The sequence below is a fragment of the Scomber japonicus genome, chromosome 22, assembly GCF_027409825.1.
Source record: "Scomber japonicus isolate fScoJap1 chromosome 22, fScoJap1.pri, whole genome shotgun sequence".
NCBI classification, from domain to species: Eukaryota; Metazoa; Chordata; class Actinopteri; order Scombriformes; family Scombridae; genus Scomber; species Scomber japonicus.
Genome location: NC_070599.1, coordinates 27,974,375 through 27,988,693, shown reverse-complemented (window position 1 = coordinate 27,988,693; position 14,319 = coordinate 27,974,375). Strand labels below are relative to the sequence as shown.

The following is a 14,319-nucleotide window of genomic DNA, read 5'->3' as shown; positions in this document are numbered from 1 at the left end:
AAGGAAGGTTTGAGCCCAGGTTCAGAGTTTAGATGCTCAGACTGTTCTTCTGGCAGATGTATCTCATGCAGGTGAAGGAAGGACAGATTGAGGGAAGGAAGGAAGGAAGGAATGAAGGAAGGAAGGTTTGAGCCCAGGTTCAGAGTTTAGATGCTCAGACTGTTCTTCTGGCAGATGTATCTCATGCGGGTGAAGGAAGGAAGGAAGGAAGGAAGGAAGGAAGGAAGGAAGGAAGAAAGGAAGGAAAGAAGGAAGGAAGGAAGGAAGGAAGGAATGAAGGAAGGAAGGAAGGACAGATGGAGGGAAGGAAGGAAGGAAGGAAGGGCAGATGGAGGGAAGGAAGGAAGGAAGGAAGGAAGAAAGGAAGGAAAGAAGGAAGGAAGGAAGGAAGGAAAGAAGGAAGGAAGAAAGGAAGGAAGGAAGGAAGGAAGGAAGGAAGGAAGGAAGGAAGGAAGGACAGATGGAGGGAAGGAAGGAAGGAAGGAAGGAAGGAAGGAAGGAAGATTTGAGCCCAGGTTCAGAGTTTAGATGCTCAGACTGTTCTTCTGGCAGATGTATCTCATGTGGGTGAAGGAAGGAAGGAAGGAAGGAAGGAAGGAAGGAAGGAAGGTTTGAGCCCAGGTTCAGAGTTTAGATGCTCAGACTGTTCTTCTGGCAGATGTATCTCATGCGGGTGCTGCAGAAAGCGTCTTTGAGGCGCCCGGTGCTATGAAGGTGGGCGCAGTCCTCGTGTCCCCGACCCTGGCCGTGGTCGGTGGAGCTGTCGGGCTGACCGGGAACCCACTGCCTGGAAAGCACAAAGACGTGTTACAGGACATGTTTAAAACAACACTATCACCCCCTCCCTAAACCCCCCCCCCCCCCCCCGACCCCTGACCCTTCCCAACCTGCCACCATCATATCTCTCTGAACTTATCCACATCTACACACCTTCTCGAACTCTCCGATCCTCCTCTGCCAACCAGCTCTTCGCTCCATCTGCCAACTTAACCACCATGGGGTCAAGAGCTTTCAGCCGATCTGCCCCCCCCCCCACCCTAACCCTAACCCTAACCCCCCCGCCTCAGGAAGTCTCTCCCACCTGACATTCGCACTTCAGACTCTGTCTCCACCTTTAAATCCCGCCTGAAAACGCTCCTATTCAGAGTGGCCTACTCTATCTCCCTTTAACTATGCAATCTTCATTCTTGTTTATTATTATATTAATGCACTTTGAAGTCACGTTCATATTTATTCTTTATCTTTGCACTAAATGTCACCTGATTTATATTGTTTGATGTACTGTTTTTGTGTTATGTGTGCCTTGTAAGCTGTCCTGGAGTGCTTTGAAAGGCGCCTTTAAATAAAATGCATTATTATTATTATTATTATTTGCCGAGGACAATGCATATTAATGCATATTAATGTATATTAATGGACAACTGGTGCAATGACGTCTTGTAAATATACCGGGTTTAGCTCAAGGCTAATTTCCACCCGTAGTCCTCACATTAAAAGACAGACAGACAGACATACCATAAAAACAAACAACAACATAAAAATATAAAAGAAGGCACAATGTTAGCAGCAATTATACAATAAGTTACAGTAAAGGATAAGATACAGACAACAGATAACAATACCACGCAGCTAGCGGTTAGGGTTAGTATTGTCACCAAGGTTTTTATAGTTTTGAAATTTTATTTAGTTTTTCAGTCTCTTTTCAGGTCCTTCACTTCCTGTCCTCATGTCTGTCTCACCTGTCTGATTACCTGCCGCCCCACCCAACGTGTTCCACCTACTGTATGTCTCACATTGTCTCCCTGTAGAGTATTTAGTCTGTCTTTTTCCCCCTCTGTGTCAGTTCAGCTTGTTCCCAGCATTATTTAGTTAGTTCCTTATGAGCCTTTTGGGTTTTTTGACCAGTTTTTGCCTCTTCACCTGCTGATTCTGTACTGTTTTTGACGGATGTCCTTTGTACTGACTTTTGGTATTGATTTTCAACCCTGTCTCCAATGGTGCTTCTTTCTTATAAAGGTATAAGGTAAAAGGTGACTCCTGCCCTCTAGTGGACGTGTTGCTGAACAACCACGCTAACGTAAAGGACACGTTAGTATTTGGGCAGTGACGGTTGCATAGTTTGAAAGGCGTAATGAAGACGTGGGCTTACTTGCGATTCATCATGTACGGTGTCTGGTTGACCCACTCCCACCCCCCCCAATGTGTTCCACCTGTGTCTCATTGTCTACCTGTAGAGTATTTAGTCTGTCTGTTTCCCCTTCTGTGCCAGTTCATCTTGTTCCCAGCATTATTTAGTTAGTTCCTTGTGAGCCTTTTGTGTTTTTTGACCAGTTTTTGCCTCTTCACCTGCCGATTCTGTACTTTTTTTGATGGATGGCCTTTGTACTGACTTTTGGCATCGATTCAAAGACTGCTTCTGTTCCACCACTGTCTCCAATGGTGCTTCTTTCTTATAAAGATATAAGGTAAGAGGTGACTCCTGCCCTCTAGTGGATGTGTTGCTGAACATCGATGCTAACGTAAGGGACACATGTTAGTATTTGGGCAGTGATGGTTGCATAGTTTGAAAGGCGTAATGAAGACGTGGGCTTACTTGCGATTCATCATGTACGGTGTCTGGTTGACCCACTCCCACCGCCCCAACATGTTCCACCTGTGTCTCATTGTCTCCCTGTAGAGTATTTAGTCTGTCTGTTTCCTCCTCTGTGTCAGTTCATCTTGTTCCCAGCATTATTTAGTTAGTTCCTTATGAGCCTTTTGTGTTTTTTGACCAGTTTTTGCCTCTTCACCTGCCGATTCTGTACTTTCTTTGACGGATGGCCTTTGTACTGACTTTTGGTATTGATTTTCAACACTGTCTCCAATGGTGCTTCTTTCTTATAAAGGTATAAAGTAAAAGGTGACTCCTGCCCTCTAGTGGATGTGTTGCTGAACATCGATGCTAACGTAAAGGACACATGTTAGTATTTGGGCAGTGATGGTTGCATAGTTTGAAAGGCGTAATGAAGACGTGGGCTTACTTGCGATTCATCATGTACGGTGTTTGGTTGACCCACTCCCACCCCCCCAACGTGTTCCACCTGTGTCTCATTGTCTCTCTGTAGAGTATTTAGTCTGTCTGTTTCCTCCTCTGTGTCAGTTCATCTTGTTCCCAGCATTATTTAGTTAGTTCCTTATGAGCCTTTTGTGTTTTTTGACCAGTTTTTGCCTCTTCACCTGCTGATTCTGTACTTTTTTTGATGGATGGCCTTTGTACTGACTTTTGGCATCGATTGAAAGACTGCTTCTGTTCCACCACTGTCTCCAATTGTGCTTCTTTCTTATAAAGGTATAAGGTAAAAGGTTACTCCTGCCCTCTAGTGGATGTGTTGCTGAACATCGATGCTAACGTAAAGGACACATGTTAGTATTTGGGCAGTGATGGTTGCATAGTTTGAAAGGCGTAATGAAGACGTGGGCTTACTTGCGATTCATCATGTACGGTGTCTGGTTGACCCACTCCCACCTTCCTGTTCTCCAGTCACTCAGACCGACCCAGTACCACACGTGATCTGCATGCCTGCTCACAAACTCCTGGACAGACAGCAGAGAGACATCAACGTTACATGATGTCATGACGCTGGGGGCATTTCGAGTTTTCCACTAACCTTAAAGCCGTTAACATCTCATTAGCTCCATGGTGTTTTAGCTTCTTTAGCCAAATATTCTCTGTATGTATATATAACCTTTATCATGTAATGTTATGCATGTTATCATCCTGTTACTGTCTGGCTTAAACCAACAGTCAGTGTGTTTATGTGTGTGTGTGTGTGTGTGTGTGTGTGTGTGTGTGTGTGTGTGTGTGTGTGTGTGTGTGTGTGTGTATGTGTAATGATTCCTCCTGTTCATACTGAGCATTAGATCCTTCATCATGTTTACAGGAAGTGATGGAGGACTAAATCCACAGTCCTCCTTCTGTGGAAACATGGATTTAAAAGTTGATCTGAAGCTAATATGAAGATATTAGAAAGAAAGAACAAAAGAAAGAAAATTAAAAAGAGGAAGAAAGAACAAGAAGGAGGAGGAGGAAGACAAATGACACACTGTGGATTCAGTCCTCCATCACTGACATCTGTTAATAGTCTGAACAGGAGGAATGATTACAGAGAGGAAAACCTCTTTACTGTTCATATGGACACACTGGGACCACTGGGACCACTGGGACCACTGTGCTGAGATGTCTGTCTGAGGCTGTCTCACCCACTCCTTGTCAGTGAGGAAGATGACCAGGTGAGCTCCATGTTTGTCACACCAGTCTCTGGAATCGTTCCAGGAAAGGTTATCGATGCTGAAGTAATAACAACTGGACTCAGACCGATCCCAACCCAGAGGACAACAGCCACCAGATGCTGAGCCTGAGAGACAGACAGGTACAGGTACAGGTACAGGTGTTAGCATCTGTCTGCCTGTACTACTTAACGATGTGACTTCATGTGTACTTACTGTTGTTGATGATGCGTTCAAAGGCACATTGGAGTGCGGCGACGCTCTTGCTGAGGCCCTCCAGCACTGTCAGATGCTTCAACGCATCCGTCACTGAACATGCAAACAGAACAAACACAGTTTATGCAACATCATCGTGAATCCAGATGAAATATGACACTCCACAGTGAGTCAGACCGACCTGAAGCCACCTGGTCGTTGTTCTTCTCTGCAGCAAACTCAGCTGCTTCTGTAAACGACAGAAAAGCACATTAGCACTGTAAATCACACAGTAACATGCTGCTCTAACACTGATGCTTCACTATTAATAATCTAATGATGTTTCTGTGTGTGTGTGTGTGTGTGTGTGTGTGTGTGTGTGTTACTTTGAATGTGTTGCAGTGAGGTGTTCAGGGATTGGATGATGTCAGTCAGGTTGGAAACAGTTTTCTCCATGGACCCCAGGCGATTCGACGTCCTTGTGTCTGATCACACACACACACACACACACACACACACACACACACACACACACACACACTGTTATACACCCTAAATCAAAGTGTCTGTGTTTGTCTTTGTCTTTCTGTCCTTGTAAAGTAAAGAATCTGAACATTTCTTCCACCAGAGCATATATTAATATATTTCACATGCTATTATTGTGTGTGTGTGTGTGTGTGTGTGTGTGTGTGTGTGTGTGTGTGTGTGTGTGTGTGTGTGTGTGTGTGTGTGTGTGCTCACTGCTGACTCCGAATGCTATGATCACAATCAGGATGACTGCAGCCGTCACACCAGGAAACAACCAGCGTCTGAACCTGGAGATGCCGGAGAAGGAGACAAGTGCGGTCCCTAACAGACGGACCGGTGGAGACACAGTTCAGGACTCATGTGGGTGTAAAGCTGAAGTTACAGTTCACAAAGTGACAGTCAGACAGGTACCTCTGGCCCAAAGGCTGCTGTTGTCCACCTCGTTGTCATGAGGGTAGTTGTTGGTCATAGTGACGTAGGGTGAAGACATTGAGTCTCTGAGTCTGAGCTGGATTCACTGGCCACCAAACTGCAGCCAAGAATGAGACAGATGAAACTCCAAAATATCTGAAATATATAATATTAACACGTAATACTGACAAATATACTGACTGGTGTCCCATCAGGGATGATTATAATGAATGGATTACTATTTACTGGCAACACGAGCTGCCAAATACATCAAAACAGAAACATGTAAAAACCATCTGTACAGTTGAGACTTGTTTCAGACTGAAGGAACCAAACAGGGAACTTTAAAGTCTCGGTTGTGCTTTCTGTTTGAGGATCTGAGGTAGATCCTGCTGGTTAGACCTCAGAGGAAGAGATTAGCACAGATTGGTCCTGTTCTTTGTAGTTGCAGCTGCAGGATTTAGGTGTGAAGAACGAATAAAAAGCAGAAATTAAAGTGAAACTAAAGACTGATTCAGGGCAGGACGGATGCTCAACACGTACGATAAGTGTCTCTCAACGAAAATCAACAGTCACCTGGAGGATTTTATAAGTTATGCAATCTCATTCACTGTTCCCTCTCTCTTTTTCTCTCATCTTTAAAAAATAATGAGTCAGAAAGCCAACAATGAAGATAAACTTTACTTTTAATGTTAACAAATGAAAAGAAATGTCTTCCTCACGTCTTCAACGGATACGAAATTCCTTGTTTTATGAATGAAGGTTGAAGCAGCCGTCTGTGTGTGTTCGATCAATCAGAGGTCTTCCCTTCCACCACCACCTCCCTCCTCCAGCAGGAGCTTTTTGGAGGTAAAATCTTCCTGGAACCTAATTTAGACCGTCGTTCCACTGGTGGAAATGCAGTTTTACTATTTCATTATATTCTGTCTGTACATAAATCCAAAGGTTGTTATCTCGTCTCCTCATAAAGGAATAAAACCAAACATCTATTTAAACTTCTAGATAACTAGATAACTATATCAGACCTCACTGGAAGAAGTCACTCACAGCAAATGACAGGAGAAAAAAGGTTCCTCACCTCGTTCAAGTGTCTGAAAGAGTCCAGCAGAACAGAAGATGAAACAACACAATGTTTCCTGAGCTGAAGTTTTGTCCAACGTCGCCAGAAATAAGACGGTTTTTTATGCAGGTTTGCATTTCCAGCTCAGTTCCGCCCCTTCAATCAACAAACTGACCAGTCATCATTTCGGAAATCGATCTGGATCTGGCCCAAACGTTTCATAACATTTCTCACAGCTGCAGGTCTCTGCTGAGGAGTCTGATTGGTTCTGTCTTCAGTGATTCACTCCACTTCCCTTTTATTATAGCACATTTTTTCGCAATAGAAACCCATCCTCAGTCAACACTTCCCCTAAATGAACTTATATGTACAACACATTCAAAACATACTCCACAGGAATCATTCATTAAGTTTTATGACTAAGTTGCAGAACATCTAAGTTGGCGTGGTCTTTGTTAGAGGAGAGTTTAATAAAGCAGTGATTGATCAGAGTATCACATATTCAGTCACACAGATGTTAACTTTACTGTCAAATATTCACACGTGAGAAGCTGCTGCCAGAGAAGATTTGACTTTTTTGACTCAAACAATGAATCAGCTGGTAACTAATCACAGTCCTGTAAATGAACTAATAGTCTAATCAGAGAACATGTAGTTAATCCGAGCCGAGTTGATGGGAATATATTTAATTTACATTTATTTAACCCTTGTGTCGTCCTGCCGGGTCAAATTGACCCCGTCCGTTTTGACTGTTCTCTCTTTCCCTCCTTCGCTTTTTCTTTCCTCCCTCCTTTCTTTCCCTCCTTTCCTTCCTTCTTCCTCCTTTCCTTCATCCTTCCCTGCTTTCCTTAATTCCCTCCTTCTCTCTTTCTTTCCTCCCTCCTTTCCTTCCTCCTTCCCTGCTTTCCTTCATTCCCTCCTTCTCTCTTTCTTTCCTCTCTCCTTTCCTTCCCTCCTTTCCTTCCTTCTTCCTTCTTTCCTTCCTCCCTCCTTCCCTCCTTCCTCCCTCCCTTCCTTTCTTGACTCAAGGACAACAGGAGGGTTAACAGAGTTGGAGAAGTTAAAATGTTGACCAGATGATGGCGCTAGATTAAAGTCAATCAGACATTGAATACAACTGCTACAGATATAATAATGCTGACTCTGACTATGTGACTGTCAGCTGAGAGACTTTAGCCTGCATGCTTTTTACACTGAAGTGCTTCTGAACTGTTTAAAAAAGCGAGACCTCCACAGACCAGATAAGGAGGCGTGAGAAAGTCTCTATAATAAAGAACAGTAGTGAGAGGTAGAGATAGTTCCCGTCAGGTGTTTCACTCAGACTCCTTGCTTTGACTCAAACATCGAGTCCAAACCAAGGTCTGAACTTTACTCAGCTGTGACAGTTCTGAAAAGAAAAAGAAATCCACGTCTACTTCCTCTTTCCCACGACAGCTTCAACCAATAGCTGTCGAGTATTTCACTCCAAACCAGAGTTCAATAGTGCAGTACAGTATCCATCTATCATCAGTCTATCTATCTATCAGTCTATCTGTCTATCAGTCTATCATCTATCTATCAGTCTATCTATCTATCTATCTATCTATCTATCTATCTATCTATCAGTCTATCTATCTATCTATCTGTCCCTCTATCTATCTATCTATCTATCTATCTATCATCAGTCTATCTATCTATCTATCTATCTATCTATCAGTCTATCTATCTATCTATCTATCTATCTATCTATCTATCTATCTATCATCTATCTATCTATCCATCTATCTATCAGTCTATCTATCTATCTATCTGTCCCTCTATCTATCTATCTATCTATCTATCATCAGTCTATCTATCTATCTATCTATCTATCTATCTATCTATCTATCTGTCTATCTATCTATCTATCTATCTATCTATCTATCTATCTATCAATCTATCTATCTATCTATGTATGTATCTATCTCTATCTATCTATCTATCTATCTACCTATCTATCTATCTATCTATCCATCTATCATCAGTCTATCTATCTATCTATCTATCCATCTGTCTATCTATCTATCTATCTATCCATCCATCCGTCTATCTATCTGTCTGTCTATCTGTCTATCTATCTATCTATCTATCTATCTATCTATCTATCTATTTTTCTGTCTATCTGTCTATCTATCTATCTATCTATCTATCTATCAGTCTATCTATCTATCAGTCTATCTGTCCATCTATCTATCTATCTATCTATCTATCTATTTTTTTGCTGACTAGTCGTGTTTTGTATTTTTAACAGTAGTTCCTCTTTTTGTTTGTGTGCACTTTGTTATTCTGCAGATTATTAACCGTCCCAGCGTCAACTCGGAAAGAAGCTTTAGTTTCTTTAAATGAGGCTGATTAACTATCTGTAAACCTTCTATGAACCTTACCAACACTCAAACCCAAACGGGTGCATGTTGATCCAGGAGTTGACAGGAACACGAAGGTTAACACACTGTCTTTGCAAATGCTTTATTAAGTAGTAAAAAACAGAAACAGCAGTTTTAAGCCAATCAGGAACATTAAAGTTAGAGTTTAAAGATGTTAAACTGTTCCTGAGATACGAGCCACTAAACAAATATCACGCCTCTCATTCAGGAAGCTGGGACAGTTGGCAGCCAGCTAGTGTCTGTGAGGTCAGAGCGAGGTCAGAGGTCATCCCTCAGTGAGGTCATCGTTGAAGTAGAGGAGGATGGCGGGGGTGAAGAGGTCTCGGTCCAGGCGCAGCTCCTCCAGCTGCCGGTCGTCGTCGGGGACGTTGTTCTCGCTCAGCGTGGCGCTCATGTCCAGACTGACTCCGTCGTACTTCCAGGTGTAGCTGCAGGCGTGACAGTTGTAGCGCAGGTAACGCTGCAGGATCTCAGCCAGAGTCTCCTCCGAACACACCTGAACACAAATCACAGTCACACTTCTCACGACTTTTCTTTATCTACTTTCAGATTTCAGCTGCAGTGAGAAACTGTTTCAGTGAATACTGTCCAGAGTGACGTCTCTGTTCTTAAAGTGGATCTCTGAGTTTTTTTCCTTCAGCTGCATTTAATCAGCTCAATGTGTTCTTCCTGATGTGGCAGCAGCAGCTTCTCAGCCTGTTTGAAACCAGTTAAAGCTCATCAGATGGTCTGCTGTGGTGTCAGCTGCAGGCAGGAGCTGCTTTCTCTTTCAGACACATTTTTACAACAGATTTGTTCAAATGTGATCAAACATTCATTAACCGTCGTGAATCAGCTGATCCTGTCTGCAGTTTAACATCACTGATCACTGAGATACTGAAGGAGGCTGAAACATGTTCTACAGCTTTCTGGTTTCATCCAGTCTGTATCAGTATGAACGAATCTGGAAATACTGTATCTGGGTCAGTGAGGTTGTTAGTCTCCATGAGGTTCAGTTTAAATTTAAAGGGTTAAAATGTGAAAATAAACGTACCAATAACTTCACACATTCTTTTTTTGTGGACCCAGCATCAAATTTCTGCTTTTAATCCATTTAGAGAGAATATATTAGAGGATAATGGTAAAAATGTCTAAGTGGTGTAACCATAAAAACTTTGTACCAAATAATTCAACTTGCTTAAAAACAGTAAATAGTCAATAAAACACCTTCCTTCCTTCCTTCCTTCCTTCCTTCCTACCTAACACCATATCAACTAGTTTGGCATGATCTTACATCCTTCCTTCCTTCCTTCCTTCCTTCCTTCCTTCCTTCCTTCCTACCTAACACCATATCAACTAGTTTGGCATGATCTTACATTATAACTTTTATATTAAATAAAGCTAATGGAATACTATTGTTCTAAATATTAAATTTCATCTGGTTACCATGGAGATCAGGAAACATTTACATGTTTTAAATGAAGTCATTATTAGTATAAGTCCACTTAAACACACTGTAGCTGATCACATATTTAATATCTATCATTCTACTGTGGTTACATCATTTGACATTTTCAGGAGCATTCAGTCTTTTGGTATAAAATGGGTCAAATGTCATTTCAAATCTCTCTTATTGATCTTTTTTTAATATATTGATTATATTGAACTGGGCGTAACCTCCATGATGTCTTGCTGCGGAGTTCAGTCTGAATTTATCTAGAAAACCAACAAAAATACTAAATGTACATTCTAACAAACCTGATGCTGCTATTTTTTTAACATATTTTTTAATTGCTCATCTTGTTGACTCTTATTCATCACTGACCTTTATACACGTTGTTTTGTTTTTCAGTAATAAATCAAATCTGAGTTTAAACTAAGGATGATTTCACCTCCAGCTGCTGCTCCTGAGACGTCAGCGTGTTGATGACTCGTATCCACCTGGTCTTCTCCGTCAGCAGTCCCACCTCGTAGCGTTGGTCCTTCCACCAGGGCGGACCCACCACGCTGACCCAGTCAGAGCGAGGCCCGGCGGGGGGCACGTGTATGAAGCGCCCCCTGGGGGTGTAGTACCTCTCACAGTTAGTGAGCGGGTGGACGTATCTCAGGACCTGAGGACGGACACATCACACACACAGCACAGGGTTAGGGTGAGTGCACTGATTGGTTGGGTCGGTGGTTAGGGTTAGGGTTAGTGCACTGATTGGTTGGGTCGGTGGTTGGGGTTAGGGTTAGTGCACTGATTGGTTGGGTGGTTGGAGTTAGTGCACTGATTGGTTGGGTCAGTGGTTGGGGTTAGGGTTAGTGCACTGATTGGTTGGGTCGGTGGTTGGGGTTAGGGTTAGTGCACTGATTGGTTGGGTCAGCGGTTAGGGTTAGGGTTAGCCCACTGATTGGTTGGGTCAGTGGTTGGGGTTAGGGTGAGTGCACTGATTGGTTGGTTGGGTGGTTAGGGTTAGTGCACTGATTGGTTGAGTCGGTGGTTGGGGTTAGGGTTAGTGCACTGATTGGTTGGGTTGGTGGTTGGGGTTAGGGTTAGTGCACTGATTGGTTGGGTGGTTGGGGTTAGTGCACTGATTGGTTGGGTTGGTGGTTGGGGTTAGGGTTAGTGCACTGATTGGTTGGGTGGTTGGGGTTAGTGCACTGATTGGTTGGGTTGGTGGTTGGGGTTAGGGTTAGTGCACTGATTGGTTGGGTCAGTGGTTGGGGTTAGGGTTAGTGCACTGATTGGTTGGTTGGGTCGGTGGTTGGGGTCAGGGTTAGTGCACTGATTGGTTGGGTCGGTGGTTGGGGTTAGAGTTAGTGCACTGATTGGTTGGGTCAGTGGTTGGGGTTAGGGTTAGTGCACTGATTGGTTGGTTGGGTCGGTGGTTGGGGTTAGGGTTAGTGTACTGATTGGTTGGGTCGGTGGTTGGGGTTAGGGTTAGTGCACTGATTGGTTGGTTGGGTGGTTAAAGTTAGTGCACTGATTGGTTGGGTCGGTGGTTGGGGTTAGGGTTAGTGCACTGATTGGTTGGGTCGGTGGTTGGGGTTAGGGTTAGTGCACTGATTGGTTAGGTCGGTGGTTGGGGTTAGGGTGAGAGCACTGATTGGATGGGTCGGTGGTTGGGGTTAGGGTTAGTGCACTGATTGGTTGGGTCAGTGGTTGGGGTTAGGGTTAGTGCACTGATTGGTTGGGTCGGTGGTTGGCGCTCACGTCTTTGGTGTCGGGGTCGAACCAGGAGCTGATGTCCTTTCCTGCAAACTCCATGATGGGTAACAGCAGAGCGTCACCTGCAGGGACACATAGATATACGTAATGTGTTACACTTTTATAAATCAAACATGCTTTTCCTGTGATTTTAAACTTTAACGTCTCAAATATAATAATAAAAAGTGGAGAGAAAGTGTCGAAGCATCAAGAACATCCAGAGTATTCAGGTTGTGATGATATGAAACAGAATAAGCTGATTTGTGCTACAGGGCTGCGACTGATTATTTTTCATTAGCTTTTGTTTATTCTCCAGATTTATTGTTTTTTCTGACATTTTGGAGAAGAAAAGCTCCTTTACTCTGAGCAGCTGTTAACCCTCAACATGGACAGCTATCATTGGTGCTGTTTCTTTATAATGAAGCTAATGAGCTCATATTATATGTTGTGTTTGTCCAGTAACAGAAAGTAATGAAGCTGTACTTTATTTGGACTTTTCTGTCATCTTTATTGTCTTAAGATGTGAAATGTTTGATCATTTGAGCTCTGAGGAATTTAAACAGTTATTATAATTACACAACTGGAGGAGAAATCTCTTTTTATACATGATATACACTATATGAGTGATGTAGTATGCAGTATTACAGTAAAAGTACTGCAGTATTATAGTGATGTAGTATGCAGTATTACAGTAAAAGTACTGCAGTATTATAGTGATGTAGTATGCAGTATTACAGTAAAGGTACTGCAGTATTATAGTGGTGTAGTATGCAGTATTACAGTAAAAGTACTGCAGTATTAATGAGTGATATAGTATGCAGTATTACAGTAAAAGTACTACAGTATTATAGTGATGTAGTATGCAGTATTACAGTAAAAGTACTGCAGTATTATGAGTGATGTAGTATGCAGTATTACAGTAAAAGTACTACAGTGTTATAGTGATGTAGTATGCAGTATTACAGTAAAAGTACTGCAGTATTATAGTGATGTAGTATGCAGTATTACAGTAAAAGTACTGCAGTATTATAGTGATGTAGTATGCAGTATTACAGTAAAAGTACTGCAGTATTATAGTGATGTAGTATGCAGTATTACAGTAAAAGTACTGCAGTATTATAGTGATGTAGTATGCAGTATTACAGTAACGGTACTGCAGTATTATAGTGGTGTAGTATGCAGTATTACAGTAAAAGTACTGCAGTATTAATGAGTGATATAGTATGCAGTATTACAGTAAAAGTACTACAGTATTATAGTGATGTAGTATGCAGTATTACAGTAAAAGTACTGCAGTATTATGAGTGATGTAGTATGCAGTATTACAGTAAAAGTACTACAGTGTTATAGTGATGTAGTATGCAGTATTACAGTAAAAGTACTGCAGTATTATAGTGATGTAGTATGCAGTATTACAGTAAAAGTACTGCAGTATTATAGTGATGTAGTATGCAGTATTACAGTAAAAGTACTGCAGTATTAATGAGTGATATAGTATGCAGTATTACAGTAAAAGTACTACAGTATTATAGTGATGTAGTGTGCAGTATTACAGTAAAAGTACTACAGTATTATAGTGATGTAGTATGCAGTATTACAGTAAAAGTACTGCAGTATTATAGTGATGTAGTATGCAGTATTACAGTAAAAGTACTACAGTATTATAGTGATGTAGTATGCAGTATTACAGTAAAAGTACTGCAGTATTATAGTGACGTAGTATGCAGTATTACAGTAAAAGTACTGCAGTATTATAGTGATGTAGTATGCAGTATTACAGTAAAAGTACTGCAGTATTATAGTGATGTAGTATGCAGTATTACAGTAAAAGTACTGCAGTATTATAGTGATGTAGTGTGCAGGTGAGCTCTCACCTTTGCATTGCGTCATCAGCGGGGTGAGGTCACACACCTTTCCTAATAAAGACACCCAAAGGTCCTCTGCGGTGTTGTGAGCTGAGACCTCTCTGGGAGTGAAGTACTTCGGTCTCTCCGTCATTCTTTAAAAACTAATAAACTAACTAACTAAAGCTAAATCATGTTTAACACGAGCTAAATAACAGCAGTTTATCGTTTTAACGGTTACAGGAGCGTTGTTGCCATGTTACTATAGCAACCACGTGGGAGCGAGGGGGAGGGGCCTGTGACGTCAAATAAACGTTGGAATTTAAACGTATTTTAGCTCGTGAGCTTAGAGTTTATATCTGAACTATCAGAGTGGAATATGAAGTGAAGGGTTTATAGTTTAACCACTTCTCTCCCTTTTTCTCTCTCTCCCTCTCTCTATTC

The 14,319-nt window shown here is 42.0% G+C and overlaps 3 protein-coding genes across 3 annotated transcripts in view; all 3 read right to left on the bottom strand.

The window, feature by feature from the left end:
• Window positions 1–14,319, bottom strand: part of LOC128383674 (zinc finger protein 271-like) — a gene marked incomplete at its 5' end in the record, with an annotated part of 108,849 nt that overhangs the window by 57,432 nt on the left and 37,098 nt on the right. The window lies entirely within an intron of this gene.
• Window positions 623–6,602, bottom strand: LOC128383850 (C-type lectin domain family 10 member A-like). Its single transcript, XM_053343439.1, has 9 exons — window positions 6,479–6,602; window positions 5,401–5,518; window positions 5,203–5,310; window positions 4,848–4,946; window positions 4,664–4,711; window positions 4,483–4,575; window positions 4,240–4,394; window positions 3,464–3,573; window positions 623–787 (listed from the first exon to the last, which is right to left on the bottom strand). The coding sequence occupies exons 2-9, from the start codon at window positions 5,477–5,479 to the stop codon at window positions 631–633; spliced, it is 849 nt and encodes a 282-aa protein (XP_053199414.1). The 5' UTR covers window positions 5,480–5,518; window positions 6,479–6,602; the 3' UTR covers window positions 623–630.
• LOC128384149 (cytochrome b5 domain-containing protein 1) lies at window positions 9,128–14,029 on the bottom strand. Its single transcript, XM_053343738.1, has 4 exons — window positions 13,906–14,029; window positions 12,038–12,114; window positions 10,734–10,952; window positions 9,128–9,358 (listed from the first exon to the last, which is right to left on the bottom strand). The coding sequence occupies exons 1-4, from the start codon at window positions 14,027–14,029 to the stop codon at window positions 9,128–9,130; spliced, it is 651 nt and encodes a 216-aa protein (XP_053199713.1).

Excerpts from the sequence above, each read along its gene's own strand:
- LOC128383850 (XM_053343439.1), bottom strand. The coding sequence starts at position 5,479 with ATGTCTTCACCCTACGTCACTATGACCAACAACTACCCTCATGACAAC. Across the intron at positions 4,576-4,663 it reads CAACGACCAGGTGGCTTCAG|TGACGGATGCGTTGAAGCAT; the intron begins GTCGGTCTGACT and ends TTGCATGTTCAG. Across the intron at positions 788-3,463 it reads CCGTACATGATGAATCGCAA|GCAGTGGGTTCCCGGTCAGC; the intron begins GTAAGCCCACGT and ends TGTGCTTTCCAG.
- LOC128384149 (XM_053343738.1), bottom strand. The coding sequence starts at position 14,029 with ATGACGGAGAGACCGAAGTACTTCACTCCCAGAGAGGTCTCAGCTCAC. Across the intron at positions 12,115-13,905 it reads GCTGATGACGCAATGCAAAG|GTGACGCTCTGCTGTTACCC; the intron begins GTGAGAGCTCAC and ends GTGTCCCTGCAG. Across the intron at positions 10,953-12,037 it reads TCGACCCCGACACCAAAGAC|GTCCTGAGATACGTCCACCC; the intron begins GTGAGCGCCAAC and ends GTCCGTCCTCAG.